At 43.0% G+C, this 20649-nt stretch overlaps 1 protein-coding gene across 5 annotated transcripts in view; it reads right to left on the bottom strand.

Annotated features, from left to right (window-relative positions):
- The window catches only part of LOC149237750 (S-adenosyl-L-methionine-dependent methyltransferases superfamily protein), a 277949-nt gene that overhangs the window by 37896 nt on the left and 219404 nt on the right, over positions 1 to 20649 (bottom strand). For all 5 annotated transcript variants that reach the window (XM_089372762.1, XM_089372761.1, XM_089372765.1 and 2 more), the window contains one exon: positions 20222 to 20328. In XM_089372762.1, coding sequence (XP_089228888.1) covers positions 20222 to 20328 — 107 coding nt within the window. The remainder of the gene's footprint in view (positions 1 to 20221; positions 20329 to 20649) is intronic.

The following is a 20649-nucleotide window of genomic DNA, read 5'->3' as shown; positions in this document are numbered from 1 at the left end:
TGAGCATTTAATCTCAGTCATTGATCTAAATCTGTTTCAGCCATTGGATTTAGAGATCACCCAAAAGTCACTTGGATCACCCAAAAGTCATTTGGAGTTATATTAAAGAAGGAAAAGGAGGAAAAGGTCATTCATTCTTTCATGAGCAGATTGGGAGAAGGAGAGCAAGAGAGCAAGAGAGATTTCTGAGCAGGGAGGAGAAGGAGACAGCTGTTTGGCACACATTCCAAGGCAGCAGTTGAGCAGATTTGTACAGCTGATTCAGCACATAGTGAAAGGCAGATTTTTGCACAAAAATCGAGGAGCAGTTTGCTGATTTTTCTGCACACAAAACAGAGGCTGTACAGCATTTATTGCTGTCCTGTTTGCTGTAATTTCCAGATTACTGTGAGGCACGGGAAAGGAGATAAGTTGTAAATTTGCTTGCTGATTTTTTGCTTAATAATTCTCACTGTAAAAAGGCAATTTTCAGAAATAAAGAAGAGCTCTCAAACTGGTTTTCCCCAAGAGTTGTAGGGGGTTTTTCCAGGGTCATGTTGACCAAAAATATCAGTGTTTTAATATGTTTTAATGGCTGTTTTTGATTGCTGATTTTTAATTCTGCAATTTCCAGCATTCTGAAAAATTTCCAGAATTTGTGTTTTCAGCTATATTTATTTTTTCAGTCTGTTAAATGTATGGTTATGGGAATGGGCATTTAACTACATGGGAGAAATAAGGAGAAACCGAAAATCGGGGTGGGAAAACAGAAATTTCTACATGGTATCAGAGCTTGAGTGCTGAAGGGCAGTTTGGGACAGCAAAAGGAAAAATTACAGTTGCTGATTTTTCACTCAGAAAATTCCAGCAAGCTGATTTTTTCATAAACAGCAGTTTTATCTTTACTACAGCAGTGCTATTTTTCAGTTTTAGGACAACAGGATGTCATTGGGATTGAGGGTGGAGGATAGGTTGGATGGGCATACAAATTACAGTGTTTGGAAGGAGAGAATGCAGAGTATCTTTGAGGAGGCAGAAGTCTGGGATATCATGGTGCATACCGCACAGAACCATGTTGTTGTGCCCAATGATGTTACTCAGTTAGCTGAGTATAAAAAGAAGAACAATAAGGGTAAGAGGCTGATTCTAGACGGAATCAAAGACCATTGCATTCCTCATGTGAGAGGAAAGAGCAATGCCCATGAGATGTGGATAGCATTGTCCAATCTCTACCAGAGTACCAATGAGAACCGGAAGATGGTCCTGAAGGAGAAGCTGAAGAACATTAAGATGGGGAATGATAGTGCAGCTGGATATCTCACAAAGATTACCAATGTGAGAGATGAGTTGGCAGCGATTGGAGAGGCCATTCCATCCACTGAGTTGGTGCGTATTGCAGTGAATGGCCTCCCCCGTTCATGGTTGAACTTTGCTGATGGGGTTTGTGCACGTGAGACCCTTCCCACATGGGAGAGGTTTTGGGATGATTGCATTCAGACAGAGATCAGGAAAGAATAGCTTGGGGCAGCCAAGCCAGTTGAGCAGGATGAGGACGTAGCACTGGTGGTAGGAGGCAAGAAAGGCAAAGGGAAGAAGCCGGCTTCCACAAGCAGTGGTGGGGGCAAAGGCAAAGGTAAAGGTAAACAGGGGAACACACAGAAGGACTATTCCAAGGTGAAGTGTTGGAATTGTCAAAAGATGGGACACTATGCAGTTGTGTGTCCGGAGAAGAAGAAGAAGAAGGGGAAGAACCAGGACGTGGCAGCTTCAGCAGAGATTGAGGACTTTGCTGGTCGTTTTGACCGGGAGTTTGCGTTCACTACATGTGAGTCCTCTAGTGCAGGATCACCTGCCACACAGGTTCAGAGGGAGCATGCTTTTCCCTCGATTAGCGGAGCATCTTCAGGTATCTGGTATGTGGACAGTGGGGCTTCATGTCATATGACAGGAGTCCGTGAGTACTTCTCAGAGCTTTCAGAGAGTGGCACTGATATTGAGGTAGTACTCGGTGATGACAGAGTTGTTAGAGCAGTCGGGGTGGGGACAGTGACATTTCAGAGGGAGTCCAAACCTCCCTTGAAGGTGTCAGAGGTTCTTTATGTGCCAGGGATGAGGAAGAACCTCATATCCGTCTCAGCTTTGGAGGACAGAGGATATGAGGTACTGTTCAGGGGAGGACAGGTGTTGATGTATCCCAGGGGCACTCCAGCTGATTTAGCTAGAGTGATAGGTGTACGCCATGCAAAGGTGTACAAGTTTGCATTCCAACCCCTTTTGGCATTGAGCAGTAGTACCGACAGCAGAGCTAGCAGTTCTGAGCTGTGTGAGATTTGGCACCGCAGGATGGACATATGTATCATGGAGCCTTGAGTACATTGAGGGAGATCACTACAGGTGTGCCAGATTTCAGTACTGATCACTTTGATACTTGCAGAGGTTGTGCGATGGGCAAATTTGCCAAATCCCCTTTTCCCAGCAGTGACAGCAGAGCGACAGGGATACTTGATTTGATTCATTCCGATGTGAGCGGTCGGATGTCTCATGTTTCCTTGAGTGGATATGAGTACTATGTGTTATTCATTGATGATCACTCCAGGAGGACCTGGATTTATTTTTTGAAGACCAAGAGTGAGGTCTTCAAGCGGTTTCAGGAGTTCAGAGCTCTTGTGGAGACTCAGACAGGTCGAAAGATCAAGTCCTTGAGGTCGGACAATGGAGGAGAGTACACCCTTCGAGAGTTTGTTGACTATTGTGCGGAGGCAGGCATTAGGAGGGAGTTCACTGTTCCTTACAACCCCCAGCAGAACGGGGTTGCAGAGAGGAAGAACAGATCCATCATAGGGGCTACCAAAGCCATGTTACATGATCAGGGGTTGCCATTGTTCTTGTGGGCAGAGGCCTGCAACACAGCTGTTTACTTGCAGAACAGGGGTCCGCATCGTGCCTTAGGGCACATGACTCCGGAGGAGGCTTTCTCTGGGGAGAAGCCTGACCTTGGTCATCTTCATATCTTTGGATGCATTACATACTCCTATATACCCAAGGAGAAGAGGACCAAACTAGAGCCCACCGCAGAGAAGGGTATCTTTGTGGGCTACAGTGAGACCTCAAAGGCCTTTCGGATTTACATTCCTGCACAGAGGAGAGTTGTTGTCAGACGGGATGTGAAGTTCGAGGAGGACAGGGCCTTTAGGAGGTCACGGGAGTTAGAGTATCTGGATCAGCCAGACCCTCAGCAGCAGTTGAGTCAGTCGCAGGGATCCAGTGGGCAGGGATCAGAAGGATCAGGAGGTACATCTATGAGGATGTCAGGTCCGTCAGTGAGCAGTGGCTCATCGAGCCAGAGGGGTGGTGCTCCGGGCAGCATGCAGAGCAGTTCACAGAGCAGTTCACTAGGGAGTCCACTGATGGACAGTTCACACGGTACCTCAGCTTCTATAGGTTCAGGTGCAGGCAGGAGGACAGCAGACAGACAGTCAGGAGTTCAGGCTACTGATGATGATGATGAGGAGGAGTTTCATTCTCCGGTGGGAGAAGTGCGCTCAGGGAAGAGGAATCCCAAGTGGCTTCAGGACACCTTGAGAGATGCCACATCTGTTGCTGAGCCGAAGAGGCCGGTCAGAGAGAGTAGACCACCTGAGAGGTTTTGTAGCTATATGGCGATGGTTACCAGCATCCTTGACTCTGAGCCTTCTAGCTATGAGGAGGCAGCTAGCCAGCAGGTCTGGAGAGAGGCCATGCAGGAGGAGTATTCTTCTATCATGAAGAATGATGTTTGGGAGGTGGTGCCAAGGCCTGAGGGCAAATCCGTGGTTACTTCCAGATGGCTTTACAAGGTAAAGCATGCTGCAGATGGCAGCATTGAGAAATTCAAAGCGAGGTTTGTGGCTAGAGGGTTCTCCCAGGTAGAGGGAGTTGATTATGAGGAGACCTTCGCTCCCGTGGCTCGATATACTTCGATCTGCTCCATTATATCGATAGCAGCAGAGATGGGTTGGAAGATCCACCAGATGGATGTGAAGATCGCATTTCTCAATGGCTTCATACAGGAGGAGGTGTACATTGAGCAGCCACAGGGCTTTGAGGTGCATGGGAAGGAGTCCCATGTGTACAGATTGAAGAAGGCCCTTTATGGCCTGAAGCAAGCTCCCAGAGCTTGGTACTCCAGGATAGATGCATACTTGCAGGGGATGGGTTTCACAAAGAGTGAGGCAGATCCGAACCTTTACTTTATTGTGATTGGTGAGGAGCCTCTCGTTCTGGTGTTGTATGTGGATGACTTGATCATTACAGGTGCAGAGAGACTCATAGAGCACTGCAAGAGAGATCTTGCGGCGGAGTTTGAGATGAAGGACATCGGCTTGATGCATTACTTTTTGGGTTTGGAGGTGTGGAAGGAGGAGGGGCATTTCTTCCTGGGGCAGGGGAAGTATATTGTGGACATCCTTAGCAGATTCCACATGGAGGATTGTAGACCCATGTCGACACCGATGATCACCAACTGGAAGAAGCTTCATGCTTCGGATTCCGAGTTGGTGGATCCCACATTGTACAGGCAGCTGATTGGTTCCTTGATGTATTTGGTCAACACTAGACCAGATATCTGTTTTGCAGTCAACACGATGAGTCAGTTTATGTGTGAGCCTAGGAAGGTTCACTGGGTGGCTGCAAAACACATTTTGCGGTACTTGCAGGGGACAGTGGATTATGGTCTGGACTACAGGCAGGGAGATGGAGTGAGATTGGCAGGGTACACTGATTCTGATTGGGCAGGTTGTGCTTCTGATAGGAAGAGCACTTCAGGGTGTTGTTTTGGGTTGGGTTCAGCAGTAGTGTCATGGTTCAGCCGGAAGCAGCAGTCAGTAGCACTGAGTTCAGCGGAAGCAGAGTATATGGCAGCCAGTCTAGCTAGTTGTGAGGCTATCTGGCTTCGCAAGATGTTGTTTGGCTTATTTGGTCAGCCGTTGAGACCTTCAGTGATTTACTGTGATAATCAGAGTTGCATTAAACTCACGGAGAATCTAGTATTTCATGACAGGTCAAAGCATATCGAGATCAGATATCATTTCATCAGAGACTATGTTCAGAAGGGAGTTGTGAAGCTTGAGTATATTTCCACTGATGAGCAGGTTGCAGATATCCTTACCAAATCCTTACCACGGGGCAAGCATGTCTACTTCAGGGACAAGATGGGTGTGGTGAGGAACACCTTCCTCGGTAAGAGGGAGTGTTGAAATTTGGTACCGGAGGATAGGTGGTTCCCTTAGGCTTTGATCTTTGGCCTAGGGAAAAGTGTCCAAAAGAATTTAATTTTTCTCCTAAAGTGACTTTATAATTTTATAAAGTTAAATCTAATTTAAAAGTGACTTTAAGTGATAAAGGTACTAAGTCTAATTTTAAAGTAACTTTTATAAAGTAAATGAAAAATTAGAAAGGAAAAGTGACTTTGGAAATAAATGACTAAGTGGGTCTTTATTAAAGTCGGGTGAATTAAAAAATAGAAAGTGAGATTTAAATGAGCATTTAATCTCAGCCATTGATCTAAATCTATTTCAGCCATTGGATTTAGAGATCACCCAAAAGTCACTTGGATCACCCAAAAGTCACTTGGAGTTATATTAAAGGAGGAAAAGGAGGAAAAGGTCATTCATTCTTTCATGAGCAGATTGGGAGAAGGAGAGCAAGAGAGATTTCTGAGCAGGGAGGAGAAGGAGACAGCAGCTTGGCACACATTCCAAGGCAGCAGTTGAGCAGATTTGTACAGCTGATTCAGCACATAGTGAAAGGCAGATTTTTGCACAAAAATCAAGGAGTAGTTTGCTGATTTTTCTGCACACAAAACGGAGGCCATACAGCATTTATTGTTGTCCTGTTTGCTGTAATTTCCAGATTGCTGTGAGGCACGGGAAAGGAGATAAGTTGTAAATTTGCTTGCTGATTTTTTGCTGAATAATTCTCACTGTAAAAAGGCAATTTTCAGAAATAAAGAAGAGCTCTCAAACTAGTTTTCCCCAAGAGTTGTAGGGGGTTTTTCCAGGGTCAAGTTGACCAAAAATATCAGTGTTTTAATATTTTTAATTCTGCAATTTCCAGCATTCTGAAAAATTTCCAGAATTTGTGTTTTCAGCAATATTTATTTTTTTCAGTCTGTTAAATGTATGGTTATGGGAATGGGCATTTAACTACATGGGAGAAATAAGGAGAAACTGAAAATCGGGGTGGGAAAACAGAAATTTCTACAAATTTCCTAAGTTTACACTTAGGGACCCATTAAAAATAATTAATTATTTTAATAAAACTGTCTCTGGGTGGAATTTCCCAAAGTGCTTTCTGGGTTCTTTGGAATACATGTGCCCAAGCCTCCCTGCAGAATTTGAGACTTAGAGCACATCCAATGCTACTAGAAATCAACACTCCCTCTTAGTGAGGAATGTGTTCTAGCAATGCCTCCCATTGAAACATCACCCTGACTTCATAACATCATTCTCTGTGCTGCTAATGTCTGACATGTTGTCCACCAACTACTGCACTGCTGCTGACACTGCCACTGTCAATACTGCATTTGTACTACAACTCCCTCTGAAATTATGCATCCCTGTTGCTGCTGGCACTGCCACTGCCAACTGCATCTGCCCTGCAAACTGAAATACATCCCAAAATCTGAACAAGTGTTCATCATAGATGCATCTCGATGCTGAAGATCTAAAAGCTGCTAGTCCCATTCTATCCCTCTGAAGCCACTGCGTTGCTACTGCTACTGCACTGTTGCAACTCTGCACTACGCTGCTCAGACTTGGCGTTCTAGCCACTGCATCTGTCACTCCAACACTCCTCTACGCCAGCTGACATTGGTCCATCCTGCTACTTTTGATTTGGGCTCCAGTAGCAAAGAATTGATCCGAGAGGTGGCTCCTCAAGGATCCTGCCCATCTGTAGCTCTTTCGAACTAGAACTCCAAATCAGCCCACCTCCCTCCTGGAGGTATCTCAATTTTCATGGAAAACTCCTCCTCCTCGATCTTCGCGGGTGCAGCCTTTAGATCGTGCTTCTCATTTTTGTCCTTCTTTCTGAGAGGACATTATTTTGTGTAGTGACCCATTTCACCAAACATGAAGCATTTGATCTTCAAGATGTCCTTCTTCCGCCTTCGCTGCTCTTGCTGCCCCTTGGATACAAGAGTTGCATTCTCTTCCTCCTCCTTGGGCTTCGACCCACTGTTGTTGCTTCTGTCAAGCTTACACTTGACCAAGTCTCTCCTCAGCTCCTCTTGCTTAAGAGCTGCCCACATCTCATCCCAATTTGGCAAAGTCGCCCTACTCATGATACTCTAGACAAAGACTTGCCACTCATCTGAGACAAAATTGAGGGCCAATCTAACCAACTTAGACCCTTGAGGTGCAGCTATTTGAGGGTTTTCTTATTAAGCAATATCAGAGTACAATCTAGGTGTCGAAACTGGCCTACCCAACAGAGAATTTCCTTAGCAGTTATACCTCACAGTTTGAGAAAAATCTCTTGGCTGAAACCCCGGAAAATCCTTCCGGCAGGGCCTCAGCACAAAACTGCTCTGCAACCATTCTCTTCCTCCTCCTTGGGCTTCGACCCACTGTTGTTGCTTCTGTCAAGCTTACACTTGACCAAGTCTCTCCTCAGCTCCTCTTGCTTAAGAGCTGCCCACATCTCATCCCAATTTGGCAAAGTCGCCCTACTCATGATACTCTAGACAAAGACTTGCCACTCATCTGAGACAAAATTGAGGGCCAATCTAACCAACTTAGACCCTTGAGGTGCAGCTATTTGAGGGTTTTCTTATTAAGCAATATCAGAGTACAATCTAGGTGTCGAAACTGGCCTACCCAACAGAGAATTTCCTTAGCAGTTATACCTCACAGTTTGAGAAAAATCTCTTGGCTGAAACCCCGGAAAATCCTTCCGGCAGGGCCTCAGCACAAAACTGCTCTGCAACCCCAGCGTCTGCCCAATCTGGATTGTGTCTACCCCTCTCTGTCTCACGTTGGCTCTGCGTCACCTTTTTTTGGCCTGCGTCAGCCCCAGGAGGCCATGTGCCAGCGTTCTGGGCCTCTGCATCAGACACGCTGGCCTCTCTGGTGCTCTGCACAGCACTTGGTTGCCTCTGCATGGCCCTGCATGAGCCCTTGTTGGCTCTGCATCACTCTCCTTGGCTGCTGCGCTGCTCTCCCGACACAATCTCTGCCTTCTCTATTTCTCTATACTCAATGCCCCTCAGTTGCTCTCTTGATCACTGATTCTATCTCTCTTAGCAAACCCCGCTCTAGAGAATAGAATGATTGATCATCTGGTGTGTTCTCCAAGTGACCCTCAAGCGTCCTCTTATACTTTTCCTATTGACGATTCAATGGCTGAGATTAAGTCCCTAATCAACGGCTAAGATTAGATCTGGCTTGATCCATGTCTTTTGGACCACTCTAACACAGATTCACATTAATACACATTAATATTGTATTTTCCCTAAGTTTAAACTTAGGGACTCTATTAAAAATATTATTATTTTAATATCTCCTGATTTGTTTAGAATTTGCCCAAACCCTTTCTCGGTATTGGAGATCTCATGTGCCCCAACCTCTCCACCAAATTTCGTGGCTAGAGCACATCCGATGCTACCCCAAATCAACAACATGAATTGGCATTTATGCACTCAATCAAGATCCCTTTGGATAGTTATGAGTCGACTCTCATTAACTCCAAATAGAGACAAACCACCATATACCATGATCTTATAGGATTTTCTAGATGTGCCAGCTACAAGTGCTGGAGACAGAGATGCACCTCATGTGTAGGTGCCCCCATACTATGACAACAAAGGATGCTATAATTGTCCCTATAGTAACTTGGAGGGCTCCCTCTCTATTTCCTTCTAATACTAAGGCCATAGATGCTTAGCCCTCCTAATCAAGGAGATCTTCAACGACAGATTTCAATCCCTGCACGCCATTCCCCACATTGGGATGACCAAGAAGATCACCTCATACTTTCATGTTGATCCATCATATTGAAGCAACAAACAACAAACAATGTTCCAAAGTGCACCAGATAGTATAATGGTGACACCTCAGGTCTCTACTCAGCCTGTCCCTCTAGGAGATCAATTGGTATCATCAAGATTGGTTCAAAGGTATTGAAATGTACATCGATTTACACGTCCTAACAGCATTAGAGGGATAAACTCTAAACGAATCAAGAGTGAGGTGTGTCCCACCCATTAGATTACCTACAAATTCTATAGGTGCAACCAGGGATCTCTTCAGAGTTTTTTCTTTCAACCTTGGATCTTAGGAGTATCACCTACTCTTGCATCAACCCCCGAGGATCATACAGTCAAACCCCTTGATGGTTCCAGAGGACTCTGACAACAAGTCAATGCCCAATACACCCCCCATCATCCTCTTCCATTAGACAAAGGATACCATGACATCATTTCCTTCATCATCAAATTTCTCTCTCTCTCTCACTATTGGAAATTAGTCTTGAGTTGTTTGTTTTTTCAATCTTGGACAAACTCTCTTAGTATATTGTATTCCCATACCTATTTCATGGTCATATACATGTTCTTTGAGGCAGTACTATTGTAGGTTCCTTTCTTTAGCTATTCTAGGCATTGCCTTTGTGTTGCACTTGCAATCCCACATTGCATTCAAAATGGTTGTATTCTTCAATCCCATTGACCTACTTTTGTGGTCATTCTTTGGACATTAATAAAAGTATCTTAACTGATCTTATTTCATTGCAAGCGCATCACCTCCAAGTTCAGGGAATTCAAATCCCTTGTGAAAAATCAAAGATACAAGAAGATTAAGTGTCTCAACACTAACAGTGAAGAAGAATATATTAGCAATGCTTTCTAATCGTTTCTCCTATCTCAAGGCATCTCTTGGAAGAGAATATTTACTAAAAACCTAACTTCAACATTAACTAGCAAAGAGGAAGAATAAGGCTATCATGTACATGGCTCATTGCATGCTTCATTTCAAAGGAATGAAGCTTTCATTGGGGAGAAGCAATCGTTTATGCATCCCATATCATCAGTAGAACACCTTCTTGTATTGTCTTAGGTACGACTCCTTATAAGAAATGGCCAATTGTAGTACATTAATAAAATTATCTTATCTTATCTAACACTCTGAAGATATTTGGATCTAGTGGATAGGCCCATGTTCCTAATTAAAGGAGAAACACATTGGCATCTCCAAAATCCTACTACATTCTAGTTGGCTATAGTGAAGCTTTCCAAGGTCACTACATTTATGATCCCACCACTCATGGGGTTGGTTTGGTGGATATAGAGGTGTTCTAGCCTTGAGAGGTGTCACTACGACTAGGAACATAGAGGAATTAATTATCTCCAATCCCATGTAATTTTTCCTGAGTTTCACCTAGGGAAAATGTCTTGATTAAGTTAATTAATGATTTAAATATTTCTTAAGTTAAAACTTAGGGAAACTAGATAATTAATTGACATTAGTTGAGATAAGATCGATTTGCCCCTAGAAGCTTGTAGAAAATTTCTAAGATGATCTTAGTCATTGATTGGGACAAGATAACTTCTAATCTTGGTCGTTCATTTGTGAATGAGAGATTATAAAGGGAGGTCGATGGGCAACGTTGGAGATCATCAAGTTGAGTTGAGTTAGGAGAGTTTTAAGAGACACACCCCATGTTCCTAATTAAAGGAGAAACGCATTAGCATCTCCAAAATCCTATTACATTCTAGTTGGCAATAGTGAAGCTTTCCAGGGTCACTACATTTAAGATCCCACCACTCATGGGGTTGGTTTGGTGGATATAGAAAGACTACCTTTTATAAAGTTCCTAGTCATGGTCCATTAGGATCGCTCCTATTACTCCTTTCAATTACCTCTTTAAGTGTTAAATATTGTAGCTCAAACAGGTGTTCTAGCCTTGAGAGGTGTCACTAAGGCTAGGAACATAGAGGAATTAATTATCTCCAAGCCCATGTAATTTTTCCTAAGTTTCACCTAGGGAAAATGTCTTAATTAAGTCAATTAATGATTTTTAAATATTTCTTAAGTTAAAACTTAGGGAAACTGGATAATTAATTGACATTAGTTGAGATAAGATTGATTTGCCTCTAGAAGCTTGTAGAAAGTTTCTAAGATGATCTTAGTCATTGATTGGGACAAGATAACTTCTAATCTTGGTTGTTCATTTGTGAATGAGAGATTATAAAGGGAGGTTGATGGGCAATGTTGGAGATCATCAAGTTGAGTTGAGTTAGGTGAGTTTTAAGAGAGACACCAGCAGGGTTTCAACAACAGTGATTGAGGAAGAGTTTTGCAAGGTTTATTCTTCATCCGAGAAGACTTCCAGCGTCTTGAGTTTCAAAGGGAGTTTTGTTGGCCAAATTATTGTCTGTAGAGAGGATCGAGTTATTTTTCTGGAGGTAGTGTGAGCTTCCCAGAGGTAGTGCAAATTGCCAGAATTGCAAGTGTGAGTTTCTAGAGGCAGTGTGAGTTGTGCCATGGTGGGGAAGATGAGGAGAATGTTTCTCTTGTAGTAAACAGCAAGAAGTACAAGAAGGGTTCCATGAGTGGGACCAAGCAGAAGGGTAAACAAAAGGAGGACATGAGAAAAGTGAGATGCTTTGCTTGTCAGATGATGGGACACTATGTTGTTACGCGTCCTAATAAGAATAAGAACTGTGTTGCAGCTTCAACGGAGGTGGATGAGTTTTCCACCAAGTTCAACGAGGAGTTTTCCTTGGTGGTTAGTCGTTCCACTAGTGTTACATCCTCCAGCATATGGTACATTGACAATGGAGCTTTACACCATATGAAAGGTGTCAGGGAGCACTTTACAGGTCTTACTGAGGGAGGTACATCTGTAGGTTGTGCTTGGTCATTTACTCCACAGTCAAGGCAATTGGTATTGGAACTGTATCCTTTCAAAGGGAGTCACAACCTCCCTCGAAAGTGACAAAGGTCTTATACGTTCTAGGGCTAAAGAAGAACCTGATATCAGTGTCCACTATTGAGGACAAGGGATATGAGGTGGTGTTCCGTGATGGACAAATTCTCATGTATCCTATGGGATCCAATATCACGTATGCCAAAGTGATTGGAATCCGCCATGGGAAGCTATATAGGTTCATGTTTCAGCCTACTAGAGCATTAGCTTTGACCGCCAACAACAATGATCTATGTGAGTTGTGGCATAAGAAGAATGGCCCACTTGCACCATGGGGCTTTGAGAGTATTGAGAGAGATTGTTACAAGGTTACCAAAGTTCAATACTAAGCACCAAGGTGTGTGCAAAGGGTGTTCTTTGGGAAAGTACGCCGAGACTGCTTTCCCAAGTAGCGATATTAGGGTAGCAAGGCTACTTGACTTGGTTTATTCTTATGTGTGTGGTCTTATGTCTTCAATATCATTGAGCGGATATAAGTATTATGTCACTTTCATTGATGACTACTTCAGGAAGACCTGGATTTTCTTCATGAAGACCAAGGACGAGGCCTTCAAGAGGTTCCAAGAGTTTAAAGCTCTTGTGGAGAACCACACAGGTTAGAAGATCAAGGTGTTGAGGGCCAACAATTGGGACAAATATGTTGATTTTTGGGTAGCATCGGATGTGCTCTAGCTTTGAAATTTTGTGGAGGGGCTAGAACACATGAGATCTCCAAGACCCATAAATCGTTTGGTGAAATTCCACCCGTATTAAAATAGTTAATATTTTTAATGGGGTTCCTAAGTCTAAATTTCGAAAAATAAAAATATTAATGGGTATTAATGAAAATATGGGTGAGAAGCTTCTAAGAGATGAGGATCAAGTCTAATTTAATCTTAGCCATTGATTAGAGACTTAATCTCGGTCGTTGATTCATCAACAGGAAAAGTATAAGAGGAGGCTTGAGGGTCAGTTGGAGATACACCAAGTGAGCATATTGATCAGTTAGTTCGATTTTCTGGGGCACGGTTTGCTGAGAGAATCGAACCAGTGATCTGTTGCAGTGAGAGGGGCAAAAGCAGATATTTGGATCGAAAAGTAAGTTCTGAGCTAAAGAGTACATGGCAAAGAGGCAGCTTGAGCGACAGGAAGACAGCGCAAAGGTCTACATAGCATGGGGGGGGCTCATGCAAAGCTTACGCAGTCTAAGAGGGGCTCACGCAGTGGCACTACAGAGTGTCGTCTATAGTCCGAGATTTTTCTGGAGAAGCGAAGTTCTAAGCTGGGAAGGTTGAACGAAGGTCTTCATCCCTCAGATCGATCTAGCTGACGGGGCGACGTAATCCTCTAGAGGCAAGACGCAGGTCCATGCAGTGATTGCGTAGGGATTGTGTAGTATTTGCTGGGAGGGTGCTAGATTGCTCATCGGATCAATCGAGGCTTGGAGATGAGGTAAACCCTCATATGTATTTCTTGCTACCATGATTTCTCTGTAAGGTTTGCCGGTGTGAGAGGCAACCTGATGTACTCAAATTCTGCTTGCTTAATAATATAAAACCCTATCTGTTGCACTGGTTTTCCCAAGTTGGATTTTCTGGGAACATGTTGTCCAAAAATAATGGTGTCCATTGTGTGTGTGTCTCAATTATTGGTTTAGTTTATGATCTGTATATCAGTATAGATTGCAGTAGTGTTTACATCAATGTTTATGTAATACAATAACATGTTGAATGAAATAACAAGTAGGAGATGTTAAACCAGTCACTACAATAGGATTTTTGTTTCTAGATTCAAAAATTTTCACATGGTATCAAAGGGATTGCAGATCATAGGACAATGAAGCCATCAGCCGAGAAGATCCAGCAGATCTGCTGCAGAGAGGCAGTCGTCCAGAGTGATAGTGTTGTTCCAAAGCCAAAGAAGCAGCTGAAGAGGTGACACAGTAGCCGAGAGGAGCCCACGCAGTGACTGCGTCAGCTCTTTGGGCCAGTGCAGCGGCTGGGAGGGGCAAATCAAGCTCACGCAAAGCCGTGTCATCTTTTTGGACCGAGAAGCAATGACGCAGTGGCCGGAAGAAGCTGATCTAGCTCACATAATGACTGTGCAGAGCTTGAGGGGCTCAGCTCCATCAGTTGTCGAGGCAGTAGGAGCAGTGCAGATCAGATCTGTGGCGTTGGTGGCTTCTCTCCCCAGTTGGGAGGATATGTGGGTAGCTCTTCAACAGGAAGAGATTAGATGGTTGACCAAGGCAGGAAGCAGCAGCAAAGGGATCAGAGTCAAGGAGGAAGAGGAGGATGCATCTATTGCATCAGCGAGGCAGCAAGCGCAGTAGAAGAGGAAAAGGAAAGATATATCCAAAGTCAGATGCTTCAGATGTGGAGAACTGGGACATTTCGCCACTCAGTGCCCTCGAAAGAAGAGCAAGGAAAAGAAGTCTGACTCAAAGGCTGCTCCAGCACAAGCTAACAAAGAGGGCGATGATGATGATTGTGCCATGAGTGCTCAAGCACCTCTAGAAAAGAGGTGGGGTGATATTGAGCTATAGTTGGGAGACTACAGAAAAGGGGCATGATCCTTGAGGTGCCCAAACTCTGGATAACATATGGCTACAGGAGCCCTTAATGACAGTAGCAGAATGATTGGAGTCAATTGGTACGAGGGATGAGCGAGCAACAGTGGCAGAGCTAGAGTGCCAAATTCTGAAGCAACACAGTGGAGTGTTGCAGCAATGCGGGAGGCACAGAGCAGATACAACAGCAGTGCAATAGCATCAGAGGGTCAGCACAGATTAGCAACAGAGGTAGCTTCAGCATCTAGGGCCATCTAGACTGACCAGCATGTCACTTTTGGGTGACTTTTCAGTTGCTTACTTCTCAGCAACTGAGTTGCAGTGCAGCAGTTAGCAGTGGCAATGTTATAGGCATCATGATGCAGCATATTGAGAGAGAGTTGCAGTACAGATGTAGCAATGACAGTGGCAATGTCATGGGCAACAGTACAGATTGCAGCAACGCAGTAGATGAGGGGCAGCAGGTCAAGCATCACCAGCGCAAAGGAACGATGTCATGGATCATTGTGATACTTCTATTGGAAGTATTGCTAGAGCACATTCCTCGCTAAGAAGGAGTGTTGATTTTTGGGTAGCATCGGATGTCCTCTAGCTCCGACATTTTGATGAGGGGCTAGAACACATGAGATCTCCAACACCCAAAAATTGTCTGGTGAAATTCCACCCAGATTGTATTTATTAAAATAATTAATATTTTTAATGGGGTTCCTAAGTCTAAACTTAGGAAACTAAAAATATTAATGGATATTAATGAAAATATGGGTGAGAAGCTTCTAAGAGACGAGGATCAAGTCTAATTTAATCTTAACCGTTGATTAGAGACTTAATCTCGATCGTTGATTCATCAATAGGAAAAGTATAAGAGGAGGCTTGAGGGTCAGTTGGAGATACACCAAGTGAGCATATTGATTAGTTAGTTCGATTTTTTGGGGCACGGTTTGTTGAGAGAATCGAACCAGTGATTTGTTGCAGTGAGAGGGGCAGAAGTAGAGATTTGGATCGGAAAGTAAGTTTTGAGCCAAAGAGTACGTGGCAGAGAGGTAGCTTGAGCGACAGGGAGACAAGGTAAAGGTTTACGCAGCCCAAGAGGGGCTCACGCAAAGCTTACACAGTCCAAGAGGGGCTCACGCATTGGCAGTGCAAAGTGTCGTCTATAGTCCGAGATTTTGCTGGATAAGCGAAGTTCTGAGCCAGGAAGGCTAAACGGTAGTCTTCATCCAGCAAATCGATCCAGCTGAAGGGGTGGCGCAGTCCTCTAGAGGCAGGATGCAAGCCCACACAGTGATTGCATAGGGACTACGCAAAATTTGTTGGGAGGGTGCTAGATCGCTCATCAGATCAGTTGGGGCTTGGGGATGAGGTAAACCCTCGTATGTATTTCTTGTTGTCGTGATTTCTCTGTAAGGTTTGCCAGTGTGAGAGGCAACCTGTTGTACTCAGATTCTGCTTGCTTAATAATATAAAACCCTCTATCTGCTGCACCGGTTTTCCCAAGTTGGGTTTTTCCGAGGACGTGTTGTCCAAAAATAATGGTGTCCCTTGTGTGTGTCTCAATTATTGCTTCAGTTTATGATCTATATATCTGTATAGATTGCAGTAGTGTTTACATCAATGTTTATGTAATTAAATAACATGTTGAATGAAATAACAAGTAGGAGATGTTAAACCAGTCACTGCAATAGGATTTTTGTTTCTAGATTCAGAAATTTTCACAGAATATACCTCCAATGAGATGATGGAGCAAGCATCAACAGGGAGTTGAATATTCCTGACAACCCATAATAGAATGAGGTTGCAGAGAGGAAGAACAGGGCCATAGTTGAAGCAACGAGATTCATGCTTCACAATCAGGGGCTACCTTTCTTTATTTGGGCTAAGGCATGTAACATTACAATGTATCTACAAAACAGGAGCCCACAGAGTTTTGTGGATCAAGATTCTTAAGGAGGATTTTTCTGAGAAGAAGCCTGAGATTGGGCATTTCAAGATTTTTTGGTGCCTAAGTTATTCACATGTCCCTAAGGAGAAGCAGACAAAGCTAGAACCCATGGCTAAAAATGGTAATTTTGTGGGGTATAGCGAGACCTCAAAGGCTTATCGCATATACATTCTTGCCAAGAGGAAGGTTGTTGTGAGGCAAGATGTGAGATTTGACAAGGTCATGAGAGTTAGATCAGGTAGAGAAGCAAACTCCTCAGCAAGGGAGTCCACCACAGAGTATTGTACCATTGGGTATAGGATCACAGGGGTTTGAAGAATCATAGGCTTCAGGGGTGATAGGTTCACAGGTTATAGGGTCGCAAGGCACAGGTTCTCAGGGTACAAATTCACCATCGACCACAGAGGCATCATCTTTAGGGGTACCAATTTTAGAGGAGGATAGTCCTACCCCAGTACATGAGGCTACTTCAGGGAAAAGGAAGCCAAAATAGCTTCATGATACCTTCAAAGAAGCACAAGAGTCAACGGGAAAGCCCAAGTGGTTAGTTAGGGAGAGCAGACCACCAAAGCGGTTTGGTGGCTATTTGGCTATGGTGAGTAGCATTGTTGAGACCGAGCATTCTAGCTACAAGGAAGTCGCAAGCCAACAGGTCTGGAGGGATGCCATGGTGGAAGAGTATGCTTCCATCATGAAAAATGATAAGTGGGAGATAGTGTTGAGGCATGAGGGGAAATAACTGGTGACTTTCAAGTGGCTCTATAAGATCAACTATGTTGTGGATGGAAGCATTGAGAAGTACAAATCTCGGTTTGTGGCTCGAGGGTTCTCATGGGTAAAGGGAGTTAACTATGAGGAGACCTTCGAACCAGTTGCTTGGTAAACTTCTATTAGATCAGTGGTCTCTATAGCAGCAAAGATTGGCTGGAAGATCCACCAGATGATTGTGAAAGACCGCATTTTTTAATAGCATTATTCGGGAGGAAGTGTACATTGAGCAACCACAGGGCTTTCAGCCTGGAGGTGCATGGGAGGTATTCCCATGTTTACAAGTTGAAGAAGGCATTATATGGCCTAAAGCAAGCTCTGAGAACTTGGTATTCTCAGATAAACACTTGCAACAGATGGGTTTTAAGAAGAGTGATGTGAATCCTAACCTTATTACATTGGGGTTGGTGAGGATCCTCTACTTCTAGCATTGTATGTGGATGATTTATGTATTACAGGCACAGAGAGACTCATGGAGTACTGCATGTGTGATCTTGCTTCATAGTTTAAGATCACAGACATTGGACTAACCCATTATTTCTCTGAATTAGAGGTGTGGCAAGAGGAGCGGCACATCTTTCTAGGACAGGGCAAGTATGACGCAAACATTTTGATGAGATTTCATATGGAGGATCATAGGCCCATGTCCAGACTCCACACCTATGATTACCAAATGGAAGAAGCTTCACAGTTATGAGTTTGAGTTGGTTTATCCCACGATGTATCGTCAATTGATAGGCTCATTCATGTATATGGTCAACACTAGGTTAGCATATGTTTTGTAGTCAACACTCTTAGTCAACTTATGGTTGAGCCTAGGAGAGTGCATTGGGTGGCTACAAAACATGTGCTTTGGTATCTACAAGGGACAGTGGATTATGGTCTGGACTATGTTTAGGGGGATGGAATCAGATTGATTGGCTACATAGACTCGGATTGGGTAGGATGTGTTGGTGATAGGAAAAGAACTTTTGAGCGTTTCAAGTTGGGTTTGGCAGTTGTATCATGGTTCAGCCAGAAACAATGGTCAGTAACACTGAGTTCTGCTAAGGCAAAATATATGTTAGCTAGTTAGGCTAATTGTGAGACCATTTGGCTTCGCAAGATGTTGGTGGGCTTATTCGGTCAATAGTGGAGACCTACAGTGATTCACTGCAATAATCAAAGTTGCATTAAACTTACAAAGAATCCAGTTTTTCATGACAGGTCAAAACACATAGGGATCAAATACCACTTCATCCATGTTTGTGTTCAAAAATGAGCAGTGCAACTTAAGTACATATCTACTAATGGGCAAGTGTTCGATATTCTCATGAAGGCTTTGACAAAAGGCAAGCATGTCTATTTTAGAGACAAGATGGGAGTGGTGACAAACACATTCCTTGGTAAGAGGGAGTGTTAGAAAAAAAGAGTATCAAGGACAAGTGTTCCTAAGGCTTGGTGTCTAGCCTAGGAAAAGGTGTCTTAACATGACCCCCTTGACTTAACTTTATGAGAAATAAAGTTAAAGTGACTTTAGGAGACACAAAGTCATAAAGTGACTTTTTTTATTACTTAAAGAAAAGGAAACTTGGGGGATAAAGTGACTTATGGGTCAATGAGAAATTAAATCCCCACCCTTGATCTCAATGGCTAAGATCTAATCTCAGCCATTGGATCTTAGGGTTAGGTCTCTCTTCATTATGAGAGAACAAAAAGGAAAAGAAAAGGGAGAAAAGGCACCATTACGCATACTTTCTTCATGAGATTTGGAGAATAGGAGGAGGCTAAGAGGGTAAGAGGGTAAAGTATAGCAGAGGAAGGAGAGTACAACAAGTACAATATCAAGGAAAAATAACACAAATTTCAAGGCACCCTCTAGCATACTGTCACTGTACCACTACGATTTTTGAGGAGCAGTAGTTGCAGTCTGAAGCTGTGTCATTTTGAGGAACTTAGGCATGAAAATTGAGGTGTAAGTTTGTAACGCATTTAATGTGCTGTCAAAGCAGCAGAAATTCAGGCACAAAATTCGAGGCATGGCTGCAAGAATTTCGAGAAGTTCTAGACATGATTTTCAGGATTTGACAGCCATTTAATGAAGTCTGTCAGAACTGCTACAGCAGCACAGAAATCGAGGAAGATGGTGTGAAATTCTGAGCAGTCAAGCACGAAATTCAAAGACTGACAGATCTGAGATTGGCACGTATTTCTGGGCAGGTTTGGCACAGAAGGCGAGGCCTGTCAGCACAGGAATCAACTGCTGGCACAAGTTTCAAGGAGCTACCATCACATTTCCCAAGGAATTCTGAGCATGAAATCAGGGAGATAAGTTGATTGTGTAGTTTGTTGTCATTTATTGCTGTAATAATTTCTCTGATAAGAAATAAAATCTCTCTCACAATGGTTTTCCCTTCGGGGTTTTTCCAGGATCATTAGACCAAAATTCCTTGTCTTAAAATTGTGTGATTGCTTGTATTTTTCTCAGCAAAAGTGGAAGGGTAGAGTAGGCTCATGTGTTTCTTGTTTAATTCATGTTTATGACAGCAGCATGAAACATGTGGTTTGGGAATTAAACTTGATGTGACTTCACAAAACTTGAAACCAGGTTAAGTCTAGACATCAATTATCAGTTAGCTACTGTGAGTAATGACTTCAAACCCAAGGAAAAGAGTTAGTCATACTCATAATCCAAACAAGAGTGTAGGTCTTCACATGTAAAAAGAAAACTAAACAATATAATCAGCATGTTGTTAAAACCAATCTTCAGACATCCTTAAAAAGTACAAAGTCCTTATATGTAGACAGAAAATGCATGCAAACTCACATACAGCTCAAAATATATTTATATCCAAGCTGCCTAAAGAGTCTATGAAATTATAACATATGATTACAAGGGAAAAACATGCATTAAATACAATTTCTAAACTAATCACATAAAGGAGAACTGGAGAAGCAAGATTTAAAACAAACATTAATTTCTCAATTTGGTGCATCTCTGTGTGTGTGGGTGCGGGGGGCTGTGGAGATAGAGACAGAAAGACCTCAATAATCATTTCTTCTGTTTCATTTGACCGCATGAAACAATAACAATGAATCCAGGGCATTGGCCCTTTCCAATAGCTCCTTGAAAAAAGCCCCTGAAAAACATCTTAACAATAATTCCACAATACAATAGTGAGCAGGCTATAGTTGAAATCAAAAACGTTTACCAAAACCAACTAATTATAAATATGCAGATAAATATCCTACATACATGTGGGGGTTCATTGCTCAATACTACATCACTTTCAAACTATACATAGCAAAGGCCTTCATTATGTACCATTATTCCAAGAAAAGAAAAATACGGCAGTAAATCTAAGGCAGAAAACTTAACAATAAAAGGTGACTGTAATAAACTATCAATATATATGAAATATAATTGCTGAGTGCAACTTCTAATATGTTGCTACTGCTAGAAGACCTTTCT

Source organism: Pinus tabuliformis, chromosome 8 (genome assembly GCF_031772625.1).
Source record: "Pinus tabuliformis cultivar Carrire ecotype Pingquan chromosome 8, CPIR1, whole genome shotgun sequence".
NCBI lineage: Eukaryota > Viridiplantae > Streptophyta > Pinopsida > Pinales > Pinaceae > Pinus > Pinus tabuliformis.
Note: the sequence above shows the minus strand (reverse complement) of the source record. Positions and strands in the feature narration are given on the sequence as shown.